Raw genomic sequence first — 24,140 nt, 5'->3', positions numbered from 1 at the left:
CCGTAACTTTCTTCACCTCCTTTTTCTTGTTTTCCTATTCTCTTGTTCTTTTTCTTCACCTCTTTTTTCTCAGTTGTCCATTCTCTCATATTTTCCCCTCAAATGCAAAGTAGAAAAAGAACGAGAGAATAGGAAAAGGGGAAAAAGGAGGTGAAGAAAAAGAGTGAGAGTAGAAAATTGAGAAAAAGGAGAAAGTTGCGGAGACAGAACAGAAAAAAGAAATAGAAGAAAGTAATGGGTGAAGAAAAAGAACGAGAGAATGGAATAATGAGAGGAGGTGAAGAAAAGAAGAATTGAACGGAATAAGGTTGTTTTATTGGACAAACTTTAGCTTTTCTAAAGACAGCGGACAGATCTTTAAACAGAGCAAATCTTTATTCAAACAGAAGGATACAAAACAAAGAGACGAAAGAGACTCGCTACAAACACACGTGAGACGGGAGAGTCCAGGGTCCGGAGGAAGTGATGGAGCAGCTGCCGTGTCGGCCGTCCTGGCCCCTACGAGTAGGAATTCCCAGGGCAGCGTCATGAAACTGCTTCTTGCAGCGGCAGCCAGTGAGGGGGAGGGGCTTGATGCTGAGCCACGCCCCCACGCCTACACCTACAGTGCAGGCGTTTACCTACAAGTACCAGAGAAGAGAAGGGATGGACATGTTGAAGACCCACAGCCGAGCAACTTGTAATTCTGCTATCACCTTGCACAAACACTACAAATCGCCTTCCTCACCTTCCTCATCCTCCTCCGCCCATGGGTGGAGCGCTGGGGCCTCCTCCGTGGTTTATCCTGCCCATCCGCCTTCTGCCACCAGGTGGACCCGGAGGCCTGCGGAAGCAAGAGATGGAACAGGTGAACGGAGGAAAGTACAGAGAAACGACGCAGTGTTTCAGTTTAGGGCTCCTCATGCTCCTCTGGTGTCAGATTAGGAGATGAGTCGATGGAACAAGGGGAGAAGGTTTAAACTCAGGACATGTAATTTGAGGGGGGGAAAGGAAGACAAAGACGTATGACAGGGGGAGGGGGCTGGGGGGGTCCAGCCCGCCTCAGAGACTGACCCTCTGCCATCAGTGAAGCGTGTGGAGGACGCAGCGTTCCGGTCCTTGGTCAGATCAGGCTGGACCAGAGTCTGGAAACTGGAGGACAAAGAAACACGGATCAGCAGAGCCTAATCCTGTCCTGCATGAAGGTAACATTTCCTTTCATTGATCAACACTGGACATTAATATAATAAAGACATTTGATAATCAACCTAAAGCAGGAGGAGGTCAGAGGTCATGCCCTCCCGTGATGTCCACTTACAACAGGCTGATAAACTCCACCGCTCCCCAGAAGAGATCAGCCAGGAAAGAGAGTCGCCACGGTGACTGAGCCCGACTGTCCAAGACCTGGCCTGAGAGAGACAGAGAGACAGCAGGGCGGAGAGACGCATGAGACAGAAATTCACTCTGTGCAGCCTGAGCAGCAACATTTCCAGCTCGCTGCCTTCAGGTAAAAGCATCAGAAGGTTCCAGGTCAATCCAAGGAAACTCTCTGGGAACATTTCTCAGACTCTGGGCCTTCGGCAAACCTGGAGTTACGCAACCGGACGTGAATGTAACACAAACCTTGCAGGAACGTCACAGAAACCAAGACTCGTGTGGGGAAATGAACGGGGTTTAAACTGCGAGCCGCTGAGCAAGGCACGCCTCACACACACACACACACACGGCTTTATTTGTACGATGAGCGTGTTTCCGTCATCGTAACACCATCATGTCGTCATCCTATCAGAATAATAAGAACATACGGGTCGGATTCTGCGTCTAAGGATGACGCAATCCTCACTAGCCAATCACTGCTCGACAACAGTGTGTAAAGTAACAGCGGGTCTAACGGACGTTAACCCAAAGCGCTATAATACTAAACTGGACTATCAAACTAAGCTTTTAGTGAGAAACACAGACTGAAACCCCGCGAACGTCATTAATGTTAGAGGCAGAACGAGGCTAACGTCAGCTAGCGTTAGCCTGCTAGTAGCGGCTGACAGTCTAAACTCTGTCACTATGCGGCTCCGTCCGCGTGTTTAACTTCAACGTTCAGGAAGATGAAACTATAAAGTCACGAACAAACCGAAGCGTTCGGTCTGAAACATGAAAACGATGAATCCACTCACCGTTGGACACGTACACCATCTTTAGCCGGCTAGCAGCAGCGCTCACTGCTATTGTTTACAAACGGCGTCGCACTTCCGGGTTGCTCACGTCACTGTGGCGGAAATGAGATGGGCGAGGACGCGACTAACGTACAAGCTAGCTAGCATGTTTACGTTAGCCGAGTTAAACCAAACAGAGGGAGGAACAACGAAATACAATAGAATTCATTTTATTCAACTGTAACTATAATAGAGATCTATAACAGGGGTCTTCAACGTTTTTCAGGCCATGGTCCATGGTTACTATGAAGTGCCATATAGATGATACCATTGCAACCTTGATGCGGTGTCTGAAATTTTAGCTTCCTTCCTTGTCCAAGATATGGGCTTTTCAAGTTCTCTCTAGTTTAGCAAAACGATGACCGCGGGGTCAACTTTTTCAGAATTTTGTCAATATTCCCCAATTTGCCCCAAATTCTCAGAAATTGATGCCATTGCAGCCTGGATGCTGTCTGAAATCTTAGCTCTCTAGCTCCTTCCTTGTCCAAAATATGGGCTTTTCTGGTTTTCTTTCAAGTTGGAAAGAAATATCTCTCCAACTTGAAAGGCTGTGGAGCAGCGTCCTGACCGCCCAGACCTCCATCAGCTTCTGACCCCACACAGGTCAAAGGTTCAGACAAATAACTGCTGTAGTTCCGAGGAGTTCATGCCACAGGTGGTGAGAAGACGGTTCAGAAGAGAGACGGACAGGAGAGCAGACGTTTGTTTCTCTTTTATTAAATCATGGTATAAATCACTGAGCGGCCAATTACACACATGAAACTGAGACAAACAGCTGCAGAAACAAAGTCTTCTGTCATCGCTCCTTCTCTCACAGGATACACCGACACTTTAGATTCTCTGTTTTGTCATCATCCTCACATTTTGCACCCCTTTATAAAGAAAGGTGAACACAGCAGAGCGGCATGCAGGTGTCAGCACAGAGTCAGAGTGGAAGAGGCGGAGGTCCAAAGTCCAAATGGGAGAGAGTCAGGAAATGTTCTCACTCTCCAACCTCCACCTGATTATTAAAACAATCACATCACAGATCCATGATGTTCACCAGCTGAATGAAGGCTTGTGTGGTTCAGGCTGACAGAACACATCAGACCTTATTAGTCCTGTTCATCAGTCTGAGGTTCTGGTTTTGGTTCTACGGTCCCATCCACCTCCTGGGTGTTTGGATCTTCATCATCAGTCTTTATTGACTCCACGTCAGCTTTGAGTTTCCCTCTGGCGGTCTTTCTTTTAGCGGAGGCCTTTGTGGGTCTCATCCTGCTGTTCTCATGTTTGTCGTACGCTGTCATGACTCTGATGACTGTTTCTGTTGACACGTTCAACAACTTTGCAGTTTCCATCACAGATAAACCTGAAACTTGAGCGCCGACTATTTGTCCTCGTTCAAAGTCTGTTAAGTCACCCATAATGTTTCAACTCAATACAGTCTTTGATTGAACTGATAACCAAAACTAAAAAAATCGAAAAGTGGAGGTCTGAGTCCTTTCAAAGTTGAAGTCCCTGTTCTTCTACTTGGTCCTCTGAAGCTCCGGTTCCTCTGCTGGTCTCTACACAGACACAACACGGAGAGCAGTTAGCTGAAGATTAACTGATTCATTCTGACACAATATTTGTTTCAATCTTCAACACTCGAGACCAAACGCGTGAATAGAAAGCTTAAATGTTACCTATAAATGTGTGACCGCATTAGTTGGTGACTTTTGAACTGAATACATTAGTAGCTGCAGACGTAAAAAGTAGTAACACACTTTTCTAGTAACTTCAAACGCAGTAACTCATCCACAGACAGGAACAGCGACTTCATTATGTTTACACTGGCTGCAGTAGCTGTCGCTTTCAGCCTTAAGCCACCAAGTTACACGGTCACTAGTTCACGCGGCTCACCGACAGGCCAGCATCTGCTAGCTAAACAGAGAAAAGCTGCCGCCTCCCAACAGGCAAGAAGCGAATTACTGAGTCCTTCCATCCTTTCAATTCAACGTAACATATACCAACAATACGTTAATATAATTTTGACAAAAGTCGGCGAAAAACAAAGCTCGCTGTAACTCACAGTTTTGGTCGCATATATGCACCAGGAGCTCCAGCTTCCTGTACAGCAATAGTACTTCCGGTACAATTTCTTCCCAAATAAGTTGTGTACAGCGTTGCTTGCATCACCACAAGCTGACATCTCTGAGACCTTCTGCAGTTTGTAATGTTTCTTAACACCTTCTAAATTACATACAGTAATGAAGATTTAATGGCTTAATTCAATTCCCAAAACTAGAAACTGACCTCAGACGCCTTCATCGGATCAATGGCACCACACACACATTATGTTGATGCCAAATAACAGCACTGTGTTTCTTATTTTCTCTAAAAATCCACAATTTTAGAAGTAATTTTGTTTTATTTTGGCTGTAATTTGACTCCCACATTGAAACACTAGAGGGCAGCAGAGACGAGTCAATATTAACAGAGATGAAGCATGGAGGAGAGACCGGATGTGAGGAATATGAAACCAAAGTGATCGATCAATCAAAGATCCGGTGTGTTTAAACTCCATCTCCCTGTAGAACTCTCTCTTTGAAGCAGCCAGTCAGCACTCTGCTCTTCATCTGCTACTGCTGCTTCTCATGGCCGTGACCCCGGACATAGGGTCAAAGGTCAGACAAAACAACTGTACTTGTGACTGCTGACCCAAGTGGAGAGGTCAAAAGGTCAAAAGCAACAGGCAGTCAGAGCAGTGACCCCAGGCAGGGACATCATCAAACTGGCTCTGCAATGAAATGTTCTGCTTAGTCATCATCAGACTGTATACCTCCACCAAGGCCCAACAAGCCCTGCAAACATGACTCTTCCCTCCGAGTGATGAATGATGGGGTGATGATCACTTTTTAATTTTAGACACATCCTCACATTCTGATCTGACCTCTACATGTGACCTCTGAACCCCTAAACGGGCCTAAAGGTGCAGCCAATCCTCTGTGTGTTGTGCTGCTGAAACCTCTAATCTGTTTCTATTCCTCCCTCTCTTCCTCCCCTTTTCTTTATTCTCGCTCCATCTCTGTGACTTCCTCCTCCTCTTCCTCTCTGCTTTTATTTTCTTCATTCTGTTGTCCAGCAACGTTTGCTTAATGAGACGGTCGGGGGGCCGCAGCTTGCGCAACACAAAGAAACACAAGACGCACATATGCACACATGTAGGCACCCTGCTGATACACACACATGCTTTCACACCGGATGACAAAACACACACGCACGCACGCGCGCACACACACACACACACACACACACACACACACACACACACACACACACACACACACACACACACACACACACACACACACACACACAGCAAGCTTATCACAGTCAGAGCCGGGGATGTAAAACACTTTTACTCTTTAAAGCCCCCCCTCCTCCTCCTCCTCCTCTGAGTGGAGATAAGGTGAGAGAGGTTTTAAAGGATTAAGAATGATGAACAACAGAGAATTACAGAGGGAAAACCCAAACACACACAGAGTCGTTTCTGTCATATCAGACAGTTCAGGCATGATGTATTAACATGAAACATGGAGGGAGGAGGGGAGAGAGACAGAGAGACATGAGGGAGGGAGAGAGAGAGAGAGGAGATAAAGGGAGAGTGAGAGAGAGAGAAAGAGAGAGTGTGTGTGCGCCCCAGGTTTCCTAGTTGCTAAGTGTGTCAGATGTTCCAATGCCCCCCCGTGTCAGACTCTGCTGGAGGGAAGAAAGCTACTGTTTGTCATCAGTGCCCTGAAGAGAAAGAGAGAGAGAGAGAGAGAGAGAGAGAGAGAGACAGACACACACACACACACACACACACACTTCATTCAGCTCCCTCTCTAAATGGGAGCCGTTTGTTCAGAGCGCTGATTTGTGACTTTACCGTCCTCTAACATTTGTCTCTCGCCATTAAGCCTTTTCACGGGTGGGGTCAGCTGAGCGAGGTGCGTTTGATTTATGCACTCAGGCCTGTCGGGGAGCTGCGACGGCGGTAAAAACGCTGGCATCTGAGGTATTTCAACTCTGACACCGACTGAATGAAGGAAGACGGGAGCCACAGCCTGCAGACCAGAGAGCGGACACACTGCGAGACGGAGCGTGTGTGTGTCAGTGGGATAGCTCCAGGGTCTGAGGATATTTAACACTGCAGGACATGGTGTGTGTGTGTGTGTGTGTGTGTGTGTCCAGGTCGTCATTTAATCCATCCATCCTCAGGTTCCCACCCTGCACGTCCACTTCGCCCCTCACCGACCAATCACATCCTGCATTCCTCCACCTTCCCAGGATCCCAGGGACCCAGGGTGTGTGGCCGCAGGGCGTTACCATGGCGCCGAGGTGATGAGTTCACACCCCCGCCCTCTGTAGTTGAGTGACTGGATGAGAGCTGATGGGGTGGGATAAGAGGACATAAAGAATGAGAGATGAGAGAGAGAGAGAGAGAGAGAGTGACAGAGAAAGAGACAGAGTGAGAGACAGAGGGAGAGAGAGTGAGAGTGAGACAGAGAGTGAGAGAGAGACAGAGGGAGAGAGAGACAGAGTAACAGAGGGAGAGAGAGAAGCAGAGAGAGAGACAGACTGAGTGAGAGAGAGAGAGTGAGTGAGTGAGAGAGAAAGAGACAGATTGAGAGACAGAGGGAGAGAGAGTGAGATTGAGACAGAGAGTGAGAGAGAGACAGAGTGAGAGAGGGAGAGAGAGACAGAGTAACAGAGGGAGAGAGAGAAGCAGAGAGAGAAAGAGACAGAGTGAGTGAGAGAAAGAGACAGAGTGAGAGAGAGACAGAGGGAGAGAGAGTGAGAGTGAGACAGAGAGTGAGAGAGAGACAGAGTGAGAGAGAGACAGAGTAACAGAGGGAGAGAGAGAAGCAGAGAGAGAGGGAGAGAGACAGAGGGAGAGGGAGAGAGTAAGAGAGAGAGAGAAATGTATTATTGTTACAATTAAACACACACACACACAGATTTCAGTTTGGTCCCTCAGTGATTTGCTCTTGTTTATATTCCTCTATAAACTCTCCTGTGCTTCTCTGGTCACTGGACTTTGAACGCTGTCGTTATAAATATAAACTGTACATTAATGAGCCAGTGTGACTTTGACTCCATTCTTCAGATGGGACAAACCAACACTTAGAGTCTTGGTACAGTCTGCATGTTTGGATTGATTCCAGACGAGTAAGTGATAGTGATGGGAAGTTCGGCTCTTTTCCGAAAGCCGGCTCTTTTGACTCTGCTCCCAAAGAAGAGCCGGCTCTTTCGTCTCCTGATCGGCTCTTTATTTAGGATCTTTTGTAGCCTATAGCTTACCTTAACTTTGCAAAAAGATCAATGTTTATGTGTTGAAAAGCCTTTTGCTTTCAGTGTTTTTATGAGAGACCTTATTATTGCCTAATTCTGTGCATTTATTCTGTGACAAAATCACTCTTACATTTGTTTATTTCAATTAAACTTTTTTATTGCACAAATTAACAATAAACTTCAAACAAATCCACAGAACAGAACCAAACTCAAGCTAACATTAATAATGTCCTCAATTAAACTTTTGTATTGGACAAATGAACAAAAGATTTCTAACAAATCCACAGAACAGAACCAAAACCAGAACCAAACTCCAGCAAACAGCATTAGTCCTCATCTTTTGATGTTGCCCTGTCACTTGGCTCAAGCATGCAGGTACGCTCAGCCTGGCCCGCCCACTCAGCGCGCTCCCCTCGACACACACACACACACTTTGCGGAGCATCACACCTTGCTCCCCCTTCCTCCTCATCTTTTGATGTTGCCCTGTACCTTGCAGGTACGCCCAGCCTGGCCCGCACACACACACACACACACACGCACACGCACACGCACACGCACACACTTCACACTTCTACTGGCCCTGTAGTTACTTGGTATCGGATCGATACCAAATACCCGGTATCGCCCATCTCTAGAGTCAAGTGGTGTGTCTGCCCCGCCCCCCTCTCTGTTTACACATCCTTAAGTTATTATCATTATTATTATTATTATTTTTATTAATTCTCACGTGAATGCCGCATGCTGGTCGCCATGCTGGCCAATAATAACAAAGCTCTGTCGTAACCAGAGCTGGGACTGAGCACTGAAAGTGAAACCTAAGCAGCGAGTGGAAGAAAACTGGGAGCCGGCTCTCACTCGATTGCGAGCCGGCTCTTCTGATTCACTGCAAAGAGCCGGCTCCCAGAGCCGATGCTTGTGCGCATGACCCATCACTAGTAAGTGAAAGTGAAAGTTCTGAGGAGCGCCGAAAGAGAGAGAGAACGAGAGCGTTCTGCTTCATGATGACGGGTAAGATCTTTGTGTTCCGTATTCTTAATCCAGTTTAAAGGTTGAGTGGTGTTGATAACCTGCACATTAACCAGAGTAATAGAGCTACATGTAATAGTTCACCACACGCTGTTAGCTTTACTGCTCATACACACCGTTAGCCTTAAATCATCATGTCGTCCTCGGTAACGCTCATTTCCTCTTCCTCGTGCCGTCACAGACGCAAACTCACCAAACCTCCCTGCACTGATTCATTCATACTGGCTTTCTCCTTGCAGGACTTACCAGTGTTCTATCAGGACGTGAAATGTGGGGTTTCCTGCTTCGTGTTTCTGATTTAGGATTTCTGAGAATGTGTTGAAGGAGGGGAGGCAGACACTTCAACACCAGACAGCAGCTGATACAAAAACACCTGCAGTCATCAAAAGTACAGTCTGGTGTCAATCATGACGGAGGAGCAACATGGAGCAGCAGAGCTGTGAGTGGAGATTGTGTTTCTAATTCTGTTCAATACGACTGTACCTGTGTCATATCAGACAGTATATATACTATACTAATGAACTTCACTTCATAATATGATACTAACAAAAATCATGACTTTGATGTATGAAATACTTCAACAATGGTGAAATGAAAAATACCTTAAAAAACCTAAACCTAAGTTTGTCTCTGTAAATGAAACATCTGACTAATAAAAAGAATGGCAAAACAATCAGAACATTTGGGGAGAAAAATCTGGAAATTTGGGGGTTAGGAAAACCCAAACTTTGGTGAGAAAATCACAAATTTGCCCCAAAATTCTGGAATTTACTGCTGCTAAATCAGTGATTTTGATTGCAACCCCCGAAGCCCCCGCCGAAAAAAAAACCACAACTTAAATCCTTAGTTGAAACCTAACTGATTCTCAACACTGACGTCTAAGTTTGTCTGCATAAAGTAATTTATTCATCTGTGTTGAAGCTCATTTGATCAACAACGACCAGCTTCACCTGCACCCAGCGGTGTTTCCATGCAGAGTGACTGGTCCAAGGAGGAACCTCTCACCTTCAGGAACAAAACACCAAGGTAGAAATATATGTGAATGCAGTGTTTACAGAGAATAATGAGGTGAAGAATATACTGAATATCCGTCCCTCTTGTGTTTTGTGTCCATGATGTGTGAGAAATTGTAATGGGAGTGAAACAAGAAAGAAAAGGTTCTTCTATGAATGTTTGTCATGAGGCTCTAATTACACTTTGTGAACATGAAAACAAAGTGTAACTAAGTGACTAATGAAAAAAGTGGCAACAAATTTGCAGCAAATTTTGGAAAAATCTGACCATTTGGGGGGAAAAAAATTTGAACATTTGGGGGGAACAAAATTTGAACATTTGGGGGAAAATCCCCAAATTTGGGGCAGGAGAATCACAAACTTTGGTGAGAAAATCACAGATTTGCCCCAAAATTCTGGAATTTACTGCTGCTAAATCAGTGATTTTGGTTGCAACCCCACCCCCCCAAAAAAAAAAATGAAATCCTGAGCTGACTAACATGGAGACCTGCCTGATTCTCAACACTGACGTCTAAGTTTGTCTGCATAAAGTAATTTATTCATCTGTGTTGAAGCTCATTTGATCAACAACGACCAGCTTCACCTGCACCCAGCGGTGTTTCCATGCAGAGTGACTGGTCCAAGGAGGAACCTCTCACCTTCAGGAACAAAACACCAAGGTAGAAATATGCAGAGTGTTTACAGAGAATAATGAGGTGAAGAATATACTGAATATCCGTCCCTCTTGTGTTTCGTGACGATGATGTGTGAGAAATTGTAATGGGAGTGAACCAAGAAAGAAAAGGTTGTTCCATGAATGTTTGTCATGTAGCTCTCATTACAATTTGTGAACATGAAAACAAAGTGTAACTAAGTAACTAATGAAAAGAATGGCAACAAATTAGCAGCAAATTTGGGAAACATCTGACCATTTGGGGGAAAAAAAATCTGAACATTTGGGGGAAAATCCCAAAATTTGGGGCAGGAGAATCACAAACTTTGATGAGAAAATCACAAACTTTGATGAGAAAATCACAAATTTGCCCCCAAATTCTTGAAATTACTGCTGCTAAATCAGTGATTTTGGTTGCAACCCCACCTCCCCAAAAAAAAAAAAAATAAATGAAATCCTGAGCTGACTGACATGGAGACCTGCCTGATTCTCAACACTGACGTCTAAGTTTGTCTGCATAAAGTAATATATTCATCTGTGTTGAAGCTCATTTGATCAACAACGACCAGCTTCACCTGCACCCAGCGGTGTTTCCATGCAGAGTGACTGGTCCATGGAGGAACCTCTCACCTTCAGGAACAAAACACCAAGGTAGAAATATGCAGAGTGTTTACAGAGAATAATGAGGTGAAGAATATACTGAATATCCGTCCCTCTTGTGTTTCGTGTCCATGATGTGTGAGAAATTGTAATGAGAGTGAAGCAAGAAAGAAAAGGTTCTTCTATGAATGTTTGTCATGTAGCTCTCATTACACTTTGTGAACATGAAAACAAAGTGTAACTAAGTGACTAATGAAAAGAATGGCAAACAATTAGCAGCAAATTTTGGAAAAATTTGACCATTTCGGGAAAAAAAATTCAGAGAATTTGGGGGAAAATCCCCAAATTTGGGGCAGGAGAATCACAAACTTTGGTGAGAAAATCACAGATTTGCCCCCAAATTCTGGAATTTACTGCTGCTAAATCAGTGATTTTGGTTGCAACCCCACCCCCCCAAAAAAAAAAAAAAAATGAAATCCTGAGCTGAGACCTGCCTGATTCTCAACACTGACATCAAAGTTTGTCTGCATAAAGTAATTTATTCATCTGTGTTGAAGCTCATTTGATCAACAACGACCAGCTTCACCTGCACCCAGCGGTGTTTCCATGCAGAGTGACTGGTCCAAGGAGGAACCTCTCACCTTCAGGAACAAAACACCAAGGTAGAAATATGCAGAGTGTTTACAGAGAATAATGAGGTGAAGAATATACTGAATATCCGTCCCTCTTGTGTTTCGTGACGATGATGTGTGAGAAATTGTAATGGGAGTGGACCAAGAAAGAAAAGGTTGTTCCATGAATGTTTGTCATGTAGCTCTCATTACAATTTGTGAACATGAAAACAAAGTGTAACTAAGTGACTGATGAAAAAAGTGGCAACAAATTTGCAGCAAATTTTGGAAAAATCTGACCATTTGGGGGGAAAAAAAATTGAACATTTGGGGGTAAATCCCCAAATTTGGGGCAGGGGAATCACAAACTTTGGTGAGAAAATCACAGATTTGCCCCAAAATTCTGGAATTTACTGCTGCTAAATCAGTGATTTTGGTTGCAACCCCACCCCCCCAAAAAAAAAAAAAAAATGAAATCCTGAGCTGACTGACATGGAGACCTGCCTGATTCTCAACACTGACGTCTAAGTTTGTCTGCATAAAGTAATATATTCATCTGTGTTGAAGCTCATTTGATCAACAACGACCAGCTTCACCTGCACCCAGCGGTGTTTCCATGCAGAGTGACTGGTCCATGGAGGAACCTCTCACCTTCAGGAACAAAACACCAAGGTAGAAATATGCAGAGTGTTTACAGAGAATAATGAGGTGAAGAATATACTGAATATCCGTCCCTCTTGTGTTTCGTGTCCATGATGTGTGAGAAATTGTAATGAGAGTGAAGCAAGAAAGAAAAGGTTCTTCTATGAATGTTTGTCATGTAGCTCTCATTACACTTTGTGAACATGAAAACAAAGTGTAACTAAGTGACTAATGAAAAGAATGGCAAACAATTAGCAGCAAATTTTGGAAAAATTTGACCATTTCGGGAAAAAAAATTCAGAGAATTTGGGGGAAAATCCCCAAATTTGGGGCAGGAGAATCACAAACTTTGGTGAGAAAATCACAGATTTGCCCCCAAATTCTGGAATTTACTGCTGCTAAATCAGTGATTTTGGTTGCAACCCCACCCCCCCAAAAAAAAAAAAAAAATGAAATCCTGAGCTGAGACCTGCCTGATTCTCAACACTGACATCAAAGTTTGTCTGCATAAAGTAATTTATTCATCTGTGTTGAAGCTCATTTGATCAACAACGACCAGCTTCACCTGCACCCAGCGGTGTTTCCATGCAGAGTGACTGGTCCAAGGAGGAACCTCTCACCTTCAGGAACAAAACACCAAGGTAGAAATATGCAGAGTGTTTACAGAGAATAATGAGGTGAAGAATATACTGAATATCCGTCCCTCTTGTGTTTCGTGACGATGATGTGTGAGAAATTGTAATGGGAGTGGACCAAGAAAGAAAAGGTTGTTCCATGAATGTTTGTCATGTAGCTCTCATTACAATTTGTGAACATGAAAACAAAGTGTAACTAAGTGACTGATGAAAAAAGTGGCAACAAATTTGCAGCAAATTTTGGAAAAATCTGACCATTTGGGGGGAAAAAAAATTGAACATTTGGGGGTAAATCCCCAAATTTGGGGCAGGGGAATCACAAACTTTGGTGAGAAAATCACAGATTTGCCCCAAAATTCTGGAATTTACTGCTGCTAAATCAGTGATTTTGGTTGCAACCCCACCCCCCCAAAAAAAAAAAAAAAATGAAATCCTGAGCTGACTAACATGGAGACCTGCCTGATTCTCAACACTGACGTCTAAGTTTGTCTGCATAAAGTAATTTATTCATCTGTGTTGAAGCTCATTTGATCAACAACGACCAGCTTCACCTGCACCCAGCGGTGTTTCCATGCAGAGTGACTGGTCCAAGGAGGAACCTCTCACCTTCAGGAACAAAACACCAAGGTAGAAATATGCAGAGTGTTTACAGAGAATAATGAGGTGAAGAATATACTGAATATCCGTCCCTCTTGTGTTTCGTGTCCATGATGTGTGAGAAATTGTAGTGAGAGTGAAGCAAGAAAGAAAAGGTTCTTCTATGAATGTTTGTCATGTAGCTCTCATTACACTTTGTGAACATGAAAACAAAGTGTAACTAAGTGACTAATGAAAAGAATGGCAAACAATTAGCAGCAAATTTTGGAAAAATTTGACCATTTCGGGAAAAAAAATTCAGAGAATTTGGGGGGAAATCCCAAAATTTGGGGCAGGAGAATCACAAACTTTGGTGAGAAAATCACAGATTTGCCCCAAAATTCTGGAATTTACTGCTGCTAAATCAGTGATTTTGATTGCAACTCCCCGAAGCCCCCCCGAAAAAAACCCCAAAAACTGAAATCCTTAGCTGAGACCTGCCTGATTCTCAACACTGACGTCTAAGTTTGTCCGCGTAAAATAATTTATTTATCTGTGTTGAAGCTCATTTGATCAACAACGACCAGCTTCACCTGCACCCAGCGGTGTTTCCATGCAGAGTGACTGGTCCAAGGAGGAACCTCTCAACTTCAGGAACAAAACACCAAGGTAGAAATATATGTTAATGCAGAGTGTTTACAGAGAATAATGAGGTGAAGAATATACTGAATATCTGTCCCTCTTGTGTTTTGTGTCCATGATGTGTGAGAAATTGTAATGGGAGTGAAACAAGAAAGAAAAGGTTGTTCTATGAATGTTTGTCATGTAGCTCTCATTACACTTTGTGAACATGTGAACAAAGTGTAACTAAGTGACTAATGAAAAGAATGGCAAAAAATTAGCAGCAAATTTGGGAAACATCTGACCATTTGGGGAAAAAAAAATCTGAACATTTGGGGGAAAATCCCCAAATTTGGGGCAGGAGAATCACAAACTTTGATGAGAAAATCACAAACTTTGATGAGAAAATCACAAATTTGCCCCAAAATTCTTGAAATTACTGCTGCTAAATCAGTGATTTTGGTTGCAACCCCCCCCCCCCCCAAAAAAAAAAATCCTGAGCTGACTGACATGGAGACCTGCCTGATTCTCAAAACTGACGTCTAAGTTTGTCTGCATAAAGTAATTTATTCATCTGTGTTGAAGCTCATTTGATCAACAACGACCAGCTTCACCTGCACCCAGCGGTGTTTCCATGCAGAGTGACTGGTCCAAGGAGGAACCTCTCAACTTCAAGAACAAAACACCAAGGTATCACATTATTGAGATCTTGATGCCTTCTGACATGAAACTGAAAGGGGAGAAGAAAATGTGATGAATATTTTGTATTGATTCTCAGCAAATACATGTGTCTATAAAAATAGTTTTGACCATGAAATCGTGCATTTCCATTTCTGTTTCCATTTTTTTTCGTTTTTTTAACGTGTTTTTATGAAATATCCCCAATGTTTCCATTAGAAGTGACAATAAATATATAAAGGATTAAAAAATAAGAATTTACAAAGTAAACCAAGGAAGAAAGTGACTTGAGGCAGCTGCAGTGGAGAAGATTGAACACTGTACCGTTCACCTCAAAGCCTTGCAGTGATGTGTCCATGTATTTTCTGTGTCAAAGCCCAGCCAAGGCCCAGCAGCAGAGGGACTCACCTGTGCCCAGCAGCACAGCACTGAGGAGTGACCAGGAACACCATGATGTTCTCAACTTCACTCCAGGTTTGGAGGAAGAAAAAGGTAACGCACAGAACTCCATTTTACATTTGATTAGATCATCTTTGATCAAAGACCTCACGAGGAATGGTGTGGTTTCTGATAACTGACCAAAATTATAGGATACAGGAAAGCTAACTGATTTGGAAAAAAAATCAAAATGGTGAAAGTCATTGTTAGGTGCAAATGGGCGTGGCCTGTACGGATAGATGGATAGACACAAAGGAATTGACTTTTTTTTCCTACGACTTGTGCTATAACAGCTCCACCATGAGGCCGACCAGTAGCTTAATGAAATGGTTTCCTCTCTGGATCGCGTCCAAACTGCCCACCAAGTTTAATTGAAATCCATTGATGGCTCTTTGAGATATCCTGCTAAGAGACCAACAAACTGATCCAAAATAATGATCAATAGAGCCAAAGGGAAATTATTGCATTAATGCAGCTGACAACATTCAACCTGTCAATTCTTTGATAAATAATATTGATCCGTTATCACAGATCACTCACACTGTATCTAATGTATTTTCTCAATTTAGAGAAAACTCCGTTGCAGAAGCTCACATCAGCACTGAAGGAGACAATACTACTCAAGTATGAAGAGGACCTGCATCAAAAACAAACGCAATCAGAACTCTACTTGGCACAAAAAAAAAAAAAACTACTTGTGCCAATCAAATATGACGAATTATTTAAATTGTCAAAGGGAAAGCCCACAGTGCTGACAAAGGGGGTAGAGGGTGTTGGGAAAACGTTCCAAAGCAGGATGTTCATGGTGGACTGGGCAAGAGGAAGATCCAACAAAGACATAGACTTGTTGATCCCGCTGCAGTTCAGTGATCTCAATTCAAAAAAAGATGAAGTTCAAAGTATGGAGGAGCTGCTTGATCGCATTCTCAGGGAGTCGAAAGAACTTGGAGTTTCCAACTATGACAACTGTAATGTAGCTTTTGTCCTGGATGGTTTGGAAAAATGTGAACTTCCTCTTAAAAGCAAGAAAAAAAAGGTGTTGACTGATATGAGAGAAAAAGCTTCACTGGATGTGCTGCTAACGAGCCTCATCCAGGGGAGTTTGCTCCCCACTGCTCGTCTGTGGATACTCACACAACATGCAGGAGCCAAGAAGATTCCTGATGAATACATTCATAATGTGACAGAATGTCGAGGTAAGAACATTTGTGTCCACTGCAGATTTCTGACAGCCTTCACTGTATGAATCATGAGTCATTACTACTAAACGGAAAAAATAGGATTTGTCTTAGGATGATAAACAACACAGTTCAGAACACACGCAGTGTTATTACTTTGTAATATTAAAACAAAAACCCAGGAAATGAAACAAATTCCTGCTAACCACATATTACTGAATAATAGAAACAAAAATGATGTGTATAGAGACAAATGTCTAAATGCAGTCGTTGAGCCAAATCCAAACACATCATGTAACATTAGAGCTAAACAGGCTTTCCAACGGTATAAAATGTATTGCCAAGAAGCATTGTTACAACAGAGAAATAATCTACCAAGCACAAATTTACGAACTTTTTGTTGGATGTTTAGAAACAAAAATGATGTGTATAGAGACAAATGTCTAAATGCAGTCGTTGAGCCAAATCAAAACACATCATGTAACATTAGAGCTGCTAACATGTTTCCATCAGTAACCTATGTGGCCTGCTGCAAACTTCAATCTTTCACGTCTGTTTATAATTTCTACTGTTGTCTCAATATAGCAAAAGATGCCAAGCCCAAACTGATAGAAGGGCAGAAGGAGAGAATCCTCAAGGATTATAAAGAAGAAGTGAGTAAGAAGGTTGACTCAGAGCTCTGCAGCATGCAAGCATCTGAAGACAACCAGGAAGCTCAACAAGCTAAACTCACCACATATCAACAAATATTTCAATCAAAAAGCACTAACCGACTGCGAACAGTGCTGACAAAGGGGGTGGGGGGTATTGGGAAAACGTTCCAAACCAGGAAGTTCATGGTGGACTGGGCAGGAGGAAGATTGAACAAAGACATAGACTTGCTGATCCCGCTGCATTTCAGTGATCTGAAATCAAGAAACGCTGAAGATCAAAGTATGGAGGATCTGCTTCATCACTTCCTCAAGGAGGCCAGGAAATTAGGATATTCCAGCTTTGATGACTTCACAATAGCTTTTGTCCTGGATGGCTTGGAAAAATGTGAACTTCCTCTTGACTTCAAGACAAATAAGGGCTTGACTGACATGAGGGAAGCAGCTTCACTGGATGTGCTGCTAACAAGCCTCATCAAGGGGACTTTGCTCCCCGCTGCTCGTCTGTGGATCATCTCCCAACATGCAGGAGCCAAGAAGATTCCTGATGAATACATTCATAAAGTGACAGAATGTCGAGGTAAGAACATTTGTGTCCACTGCAGATTTCTGACAGCCTTCACTGTATGAATCATGAGTCATTACTACTAAACGGAAAATAGGTAAGGAACATGCATGTGTGGAAGGAGCAGCACAGCTGAGTATGTGGGTTGCGCTCATGAAAAATTAGCCAAATCTTCTCTGCCAATGCCAAACAGCTTATTCTGCTGTTGCTATTGACTCTTGTTTGGTGTTGTTTGGTGGTTTGGATGATTGAAGTCTATCAGTAACAAGGAAGAAACAAGACATATTGGCAATTTTACAATTTATTCATTCACCACCAACCTTAAAACTTGAACCCATGAACCTTACCTGGCGTCCAGCTGGTCCCTCTGAGCCTGGATAGAGGGGGGGTGGGTCACAGTTCTGTGGGTCTTACAACCTTCTCAACCTTAAAACCTTTTAAGCCTTAAAACCTTAAAACCTTTGAAACCTTAAGACCTTAAAACCTTAAAACCTTTTAAACCCCCAACCTTTTAAACCTTAAAAACACCAACCTTTTAAAACCAAGACCTGGCTGGTGACCAGCATGAGGAGGAGATGCCAGGCTGTTGTGGCTGTGTATGGTTCTTCCACACGCTTCTGAGGCTCCTGACCGTTTGTTAAATGAAGAAATTGTAAAATTGCCAATATGTCTTGTTTCTTCCTTGGTACTGATAGACTTCAATCATCCAATCCACCAAACAACACCAAACAAGAGTCAATAGCAACAGCAGAATAAGCTGTTTGGCATTGGCAGAGAAGATTTGGCAAATCTATCAAGAGCGCAACCCACATACTCAGCTGTGCTGCTCATCCCACAAATGCATGTTCCTTACAAATGGGGAACCATTTAAAAGGGGACTAAGCAGGCTTTCCAACGGTATAAAATGTATTGCCAAGAAGCATTGTTACAACAGAGAAATAATCTACCAAGCACAAATTTCCGAACTTTTTGTTCGATGTTTAGAAACAAAAATGATGTGTATAGAGACAAATGTCTAAATGCAGTCATTGAGCCAAATCAAAACACATCATGTAACATTAGAGCTGCTAACATGTTTCCATCAGTAACCTGTGTGGCCTGCTGCAAACTTCAATCTTTCACGTCTGTTTATAATTTCTACTGTTGTCTCAATATAGCAAAAGATGCCAAGCCCAAACTGATACAAGGGCAGAAGGAGAGAATCCTCAAGGATTATAAAGAAGAAGTGAGTAAGAATGTTGACTCAGAGCTCTGCAGCATGCAAGCATCTGAAGACAACCAGGAAGCTCAACAAGCTAAACTCACCACATATCAACAAATATTTCAATCAAAAAGCACTAACCGACTGCGAACAGTGCTGACAAAGGGGGTGGGGGGTATTGGGAAAACGTTCCAAACCAGGAAGTTCATGGTGGACTGGGCAGGAGGAAGATTGAACAAAGACATAGACTTGCTGATCCCGCTGCATTTCAGTGATCTGAAATCAAGAAACGCTGAAGATCAAAGTATGGAGGATCTGCTTCATCACTTCCTCAAGAAGGCCAGGAAGTTAGGATATTCCAGCTTTGATGACTTCAAAGTAGCTTTTGTCCTGGATGGCTTGGAAAAATGTGAACTTCCTCTTGACTTCAAGACAAATAAGGGCTTGACTGACATGAGAGAAGAAGCTTCACTGGATGTGCTGCTAACAAGCCTCATCAAGGGGACTTTGCTCCCCGCTGCTCGTCTGTGGATCATCTCCCAACATGCAGGAGCCAAGAAGATTCCTGATGAATACATTCATAAAGTGACAGAATGTCGAGGTAAGAACATTTGTGTCCACTGCAGATTTTTGAATCTATAAACACAGAGTGTATTACAAACTCATTACATCGGTTATCTTTTGTATTTATTTAGAATCTGTGGAGCGGCAGAAGAAGCTGGCATCAAAAATGAAGCAAAGAGCTCTTAGAGGAATCACTCAAGCCGAAGACTTCAATCATCCCAATCAGAAAAACACAGAACACATCATAAGAGCAGTCAGGAAGTCTGAGGCCAGTGGACAATCTGAAGAGACACCAGCCAGAAAAGTTACTTCAACATCTGAGATTTTCAAACATGGAAATGACCAAACACTCAGAACAGTTCTGACCTTCGGAGAAGGTGACATCGGAAAAACATTCCATGCCAACAAATTGATACGGGATTGGGCAAAAGATTCAACCTGGACTTTCTCCAGATTATGGAATCAAACAAAAGCCATATTTTACCAGAGCAAAGACGATGTAGAATTTGTAATTCCACTCCCATTCTCTAGGCTAAATGTTTTTAAAGGGACAAAAGTCAGTTTGGTGGGACTTTTCAACAATGTTTTTGAGGAAACAAAAGAACATGTGATCTCTGACTATGCAGTGCTCAGCATGCTTCTTGTCTTTGATGGGTTGGACAAATTTGAACCTCCTCTGGACTTTGACCATGAGGTCTTGACTGACATCAGAGAGCCGGCCTCTGTGGGTGTGCTGCTGACAAACCTCATCAAAGGAAATCTGCTTCCTTCTGCCAAACTCTGGATAACCTCCCGACCGTCACCTGACATAAAGCTGTGTGAAGAAGTGGACAGGGTGACAGAAATACGAGGTAAGCTTCACTGTTATGCAACACAAAATTTGGCCTTAAAAAACGGCTGTAGAGTTGAATAAACTCCTCTTTTAACAGGCTTTGTAAACATTATTAGTGACAAAAAACTCTTATACTTCTAATTTCGAACGTGTCTACTGTCTTTATTTGGTTTTCCTGTAGAGAAGCCTGATGTTGTCAGCCATCGAAAGATCAAACATCAACTGATGGAGGAATTTAAACGTGTGTCTGAGGGGATCGATAAGCAGAAAACCTCTGCTCTTCTCAGTGAAATCTACACAGATCTGTACATCGTAGAGGGGGAGAGGGGGGAGGTCAATCAAGAGCACGAGACCAGACAGGTTCAAGACGCAAAGTTCAAACCCATGGCAGAAGAAACACCTATTAAATATCAGAACATCTTCAAACCTGCACCTGGGGAAGAGAGAGCCATCCGCACTGTGCTGACCAATGGAGTGGCAGGCATTGGAAAAACCATTGCTTCCATGAAGTACATGCTGGACTGGGCTGAGGGAACGGCCAACCAGGACACTTACTATACGTTTCCATTTCCTTTCCGCGAGCTCAACTTGCGAAAGGACAAGGAATACAGTTTTGAGGAACTTCTTCATCAGTTCTTCCCATTTATGAAGACATCAGAAATATCCGACTACAACAAATACAAAATTCTGATTGTCTTAGACGGCCTGGATGAATGTCGCCTTGATCTTGACTTCAACGAAAAGAAGTTCCAGGATGTGAAAGCTCCAACCTCAGTGAATGTTCTCCTGACAAACCTCATCCAGGGAAACCTGCTTCCCAAAGCTCAAATCTGGATCACCTCCCGACCAGCCGCATCCAATTGTATCCCTCCTAAGAACGTTGACCGTGTCACAGAGGTGCGAGGGTTCAATGACGAGCAGAAGAAAGAGTACTTTGGGAAGAGGTTCCCTGTACAGGATCTAGCAGAGAAAATCTTCTCACATGTCAAGAAATCAAGGAGCCTTTACATCATGTGTCACATCCCAGTCTTCTGCTGGATCACTGCAAAGGTTCTGGAGAACTTGGTCGAGACAAACCATGAAGGGCAGATGCCCAAGACACTGACTGATATGTACATATACTTTCTTTTGTTACAGTGTAAGCAGGCTAATGTGAAATATGGTGAAGGGGAGACAGAATGTGAGACACAGTCAGGCATAAATACAAAAAAAGAGGAAACGATTCTGTCTCTGGGCAAATTAGCGTTTGAGGAGCTGGAGAAAGGAAACCTCTTCACTGAAGAACGTCTCACAGAATGTCTTATTGACATCAAAGACACCACTATCTACTCAGGGTTGCTAACACAAATCTTACGAGACAGCCATGGAATATACCCGCAGAAGTTATTCTGCTTTGTCCATCTGAGCATTCAGGAGTTCATGGCTGCTCTTTATGTCACTCACACATTCCTTGACAAAGGTGAGAATGTGCTTAGCGACCCTGCGTCCACAGCTACAGACCTGCCTGCATCAGATTTTTACAAGACTGCAGTGGACAAAGCTTTAGGAAGCAAAACAGGGGACTGGGACCTGGTCCTCCGCTTCCTCCTTGGCCTCTCTCTGGAGACTAATCAGGCTCTTCTGCAAGAGCTGGGAACAAAGGGAAAAAACAGCACTGTGACCAACAAAGAAACGATTGATTACATCAAAGAGAAGATCAGGGAAGAATTCAGCAAAGCGGAGCAAAACATCAACCTGTTCCACTGTCTCATTGAGCTCAACGATGACTCTCTCCTAGAGGAGGTGAAAAAGTACCTGCGCTCAGGAAGCCAGGATCACTTCAAAGACTTCTCCCCCTCACAGTGGTCGGCACTGACGTTTGTGCTGCTCACATCTGATGAGAATCTCGACCTGTTTGATCTGAAAAAATACTTAAAATCAGAGGAAGTTCTTCTGGGAATGCTGCCGGTGGTCAAAGTTTCCAGAACTACTTTGTAAGTACTTGTTTTTCAGTTCTTGCAGATATCACATTGGCCACAAGGCCACAAGATGTGTAGAAGGTGAACAGGGACCCATCCACACCGAACGCTCCCTTCTTCTCATTTACTAGAGCCTTAAGCTCAACCTTAACCCAGGGTTTGTTGTTTGAGAAACTCTTGACCTTTTGTCTCCTGGTGTAAACAGTGAGGCAGCACTCTGCTGTCACAGTAAGATTAGAAGACAGTAGATTTCGGAGGGAAAACGTCACCAAATACAACATTTGTGTATTTATGAAAAACACTGCATTAGCATTTATGTTTTACTCTCAATATATCAACATCTGTATGTGGCTGAAGACTTAACTTCTTCTAATAGGATTTGTAAATACAGCTAACCATAGACAAACACTTCTTCAAACCTACATGTTGTTTGAAACTGCCTTGCTAACATTTCCACATTTCCATCCAATATAAACATCAGCCATTATAAGATTCCTGTTTCTGGGAATGTTTCACAGGCTGAGTTGGTGTTGGCTGTCTGAGAAATCCTGTGCAGGTCTCTCCTCCTCAGTCCTGACGTCTCCCTCCTCTAATCTCACAACCCTGGACCTGAGTCACAATGACCTGAAGGATGCCGGTGTGAAGCTGCTGTCTGATGGTCTGACCAGTCTGCACTGTAAACTGGAGACGCTCAAGTTCGTGCATGTTATATTTTCTGTCCTGTAACATTCAGATAAGATAAGAAAAAACGTTATTATCCCAAGGGAAATTGCTAAATAGATTTGTTCTGAAGTACAAACATAATAAAAACATTTACATTACAGGTTCAAATTCGGATCTTTGCCTATATCGCACAACCAAAGTTCTTACTTACTTACTGTGTGTGTGTGTGTGCGTGTGTGTGTGTGTGTGTGTGTGTGTGTAGGCTGTCGGGTTGTCAGGTGTCAGGAACAGGCTGTGAGTCTCTGGCCTCAGCGCTGGTGTCCAATACATCCTCCACCCTGAAAGAACTGGATCTGAGTTACAATCACCCAGGAGAAAGTGGGAGGATGAAGCTCACTGCCATCGCTGAAGATCCCAGTTCAAGCCTGGAGAAGCTCTGGTATGTGGGATGTCCTGTGACAAAGAAGTGACTTTTTGAAACAACTTTCTAGCAAGAGGTGCAGAAAAATGAGTTCCTTGATATGAGCATTGTTCAGACAGAGAAGTGAAGGAGGAGGGAACTCTTCTTCCTCTGCAAACCCCCTCAAACACAGCTGATGTGTGATGACTTCATGTTTCTTCCTGTCTGAGTGTAACACATATTTGTGTTTTGTACAGCTTGGATCATTGCGGTGAACATCGTTTAAAGCCCGGGCTGAAAAAGTGTAAGTCTGGGAAATTCCACGTTTTATGATGTTGGGATTATTTATGTCATAAAACACCGGACACTGAATTCTGTGTTTTCAGATGCTGTTTATCTGACGTTCAATGAAAACACCATGAGCAAGCGACTGTTTCTGTCTGAGGAGAAGATGAAGGTCCACACTGAGACCAACGTGGAGAAGAAGAAGAAGATGTCCAATCCTGAGCACGTGGACAGGTTCAGAAGGTCTCAGGTGCTCTGCCAGCAGGCCCTGACCGGCTTCTGCTACTGGGAGCTGGAGTGGAGCGGGACAGTCGGGATTGCTGTGGCGTATAACGAAGTTTCAAGAAAATGGGACAGCAGCGGAGGTTTGGGATGTAACGGCAAATCCTGGAGTCTGCTCTGCTCCAAAACAAGTTTCACTGTCGTTGGGTTAAACCAAGAAATTAGAGTTTCTGCCCCGTGCCACAAGATAGCGATGTTTCTGGACTGGGACGCCGGTACGTTGACGTATTACAACGTGTCCTCTGGAGCGCTGAGCCACATACACACCTTCAAGGCCAGATTCACAGAGGCCCTCTACGCTGGCTTCTGGTTTAAGAAGGGCTCTGTGCGTTTATGCCACATAGACTGAGAGGGTTTGGGTTTGGACAGACACGTCCAAACCTCTGGGATGAAACAAAGAGCTTTGCTCTGTGAAACTAAACATGCTGATCTTTTTTCTTGCCGTTTCTTTCTGGCTGCTCATTGGTTTCCTTCTCCTTTCCTCTCCTTCATTTACAAACCTGGACATCAAACAGGCTTGACAAAGTAGCAGCTTTCGTTTCCCTCCTGCCTCTCTCTTTGATAGTCAAATGTGTGTGTGTGTG

General features: G+C 43.4%; 2 protein-coding genes and 1 long non-coding RNA gene across 6 annotated transcripts in view; 1 reads left to right on the top strand and 2 right to left on the bottom strand.

Moving 5' to 3' along the window:
- Positions 1-723: 723 nt before the first annotated feature.
- selenok (selenoprotein K) lies at positions 724-2,265 on the bottom strand. Its single transcript, XM_076140070.1, has 4 exons — positions 2,151-2,265; positions 1,298-1,388; positions 1,054-1,131; positions 724-823 (listed from the first exon to the last, which is right to left on the bottom strand). Exons 1-4 carry the CDS (start codon positions 2,167-2,169, stop codon positions 724-726), a joined length of 288 nt encoding a protein of 95 aa, XP_075996185.1. The 5' UTR covers positions 2,170-2,265.
- Positions 2,266-2,886: 621 nt separating this feature from the next.
- Positions 2,887-8,729, bottom strand: LOC142990324 (uncharacterized). The gene is made up of 4 exons (XR_012960772.1): positions 8,629-8,729; positions 6,014-6,579; positions 4,240-5,399; positions 2,887-3,733 (listed from the first exon to the last, which is right to left on the bottom strand). It is a non-coding gene; the product is annotated as an uncharacterized LOC142990324 (long non-coding RNA).
- The window catches only part of LOC142990322 (uncharacterized), a 16,969-nt gene continuing 1,249 nt past the window's right edge, over positions 8,421-24,140 (top strand). Inside the window, exons 1-21 of one of the 4 annotated variants that reach the window (XM_076140071.1) lie at positions 8,421-8,494; positions 8,815-8,951; positions 9,434-9,538; positions 10,080-10,184; positions 10,724-10,828; positions 11,335-11,439; positions 11,956-12,060; positions 12,567-12,671; positions 13,188-13,292; positions 13,806-13,910; positions 14,448-14,552; positions 14,917-15,032; positions 15,548-16,174; positions 16,742-17,386; positions 18,529-19,173; positions 19,268-19,987; positions 20,150-21,941; positions 22,445-22,621; positions 22,852-23,028; positions 23,247-23,293; positions 23,376-24,140. The exon at positions 23,376-24,140 is cut by the window's right edge and continues 1,249 nt beyond it. In XM_076140071.1, the coding sequence (XP_075996186.1) occupies positions 8,920-8,951; positions 9,434-9,538; positions 10,080-10,184; positions 10,724-10,828; positions 11,335-11,439; positions 11,956-12,060; positions 12,567-12,671; positions 13,188-13,292; positions 13,806-13,910; positions 14,448-14,552; positions 14,917-15,032; positions 15,548-16,174; positions 16,742-17,386; positions 18,529-19,173; positions 19,268-19,987; positions 20,150-21,941; positions 22,445-22,621; positions 22,852-23,028; positions 23,247-23,293; positions 23,376-23,905 (6,453 nt within the window). In that variant the 5' untranslated portion in view covers positions 8,421-8,494; positions 8,815-8,919 and the 3' untranslated portion in view covers positions 23,906-24,140. Of the gene's footprint in view, positions 8,495-8,751; positions 8,952-9,433; positions 9,539-10,079; positions 10,185-10,723; positions 10,829-11,334; positions 11,440-11,955; positions 12,061-12,566; positions 12,672-13,187; positions 13,293-13,805; positions 13,911-14,447; positions 14,553-14,916; positions 15,033-15,547; positions 16,175-16,741; positions 17,387-18,528; positions 19,174-19,267; positions 19,988-20,149; positions 21,942-22,444; positions 22,622-22,851; positions 23,029-23,246; positions 23,294-23,375 lie in introns of all 4 variants that reach the window. The other 3 variants (XM_076140072.1, XM_076140073.1, XM_076140074.1) reach the window with 3 other exon arrangements.

Source organism: Genypterus blacodes, unplaced genomic scaffold (genome assembly GCF_046128005.1).
Source record: "Genypterus blacodes isolate CSIRO-AG114 ecotype Tasmania unplaced genomic scaffold, CSIRO-AGI_Gbla_v1 ptg000513l_1, whole genome shotgun sequence".
NCBI classification, from domain to species: domain Eukaryota; kingdom Metazoa; phylum Chordata; class Actinopteri; order Ophidiiformes; family Ophidiidae; genus Genypterus; species Genypterus blacodes.
This window is presented reverse-complemented; position numbering and strand designations above follow the sequence as displayed.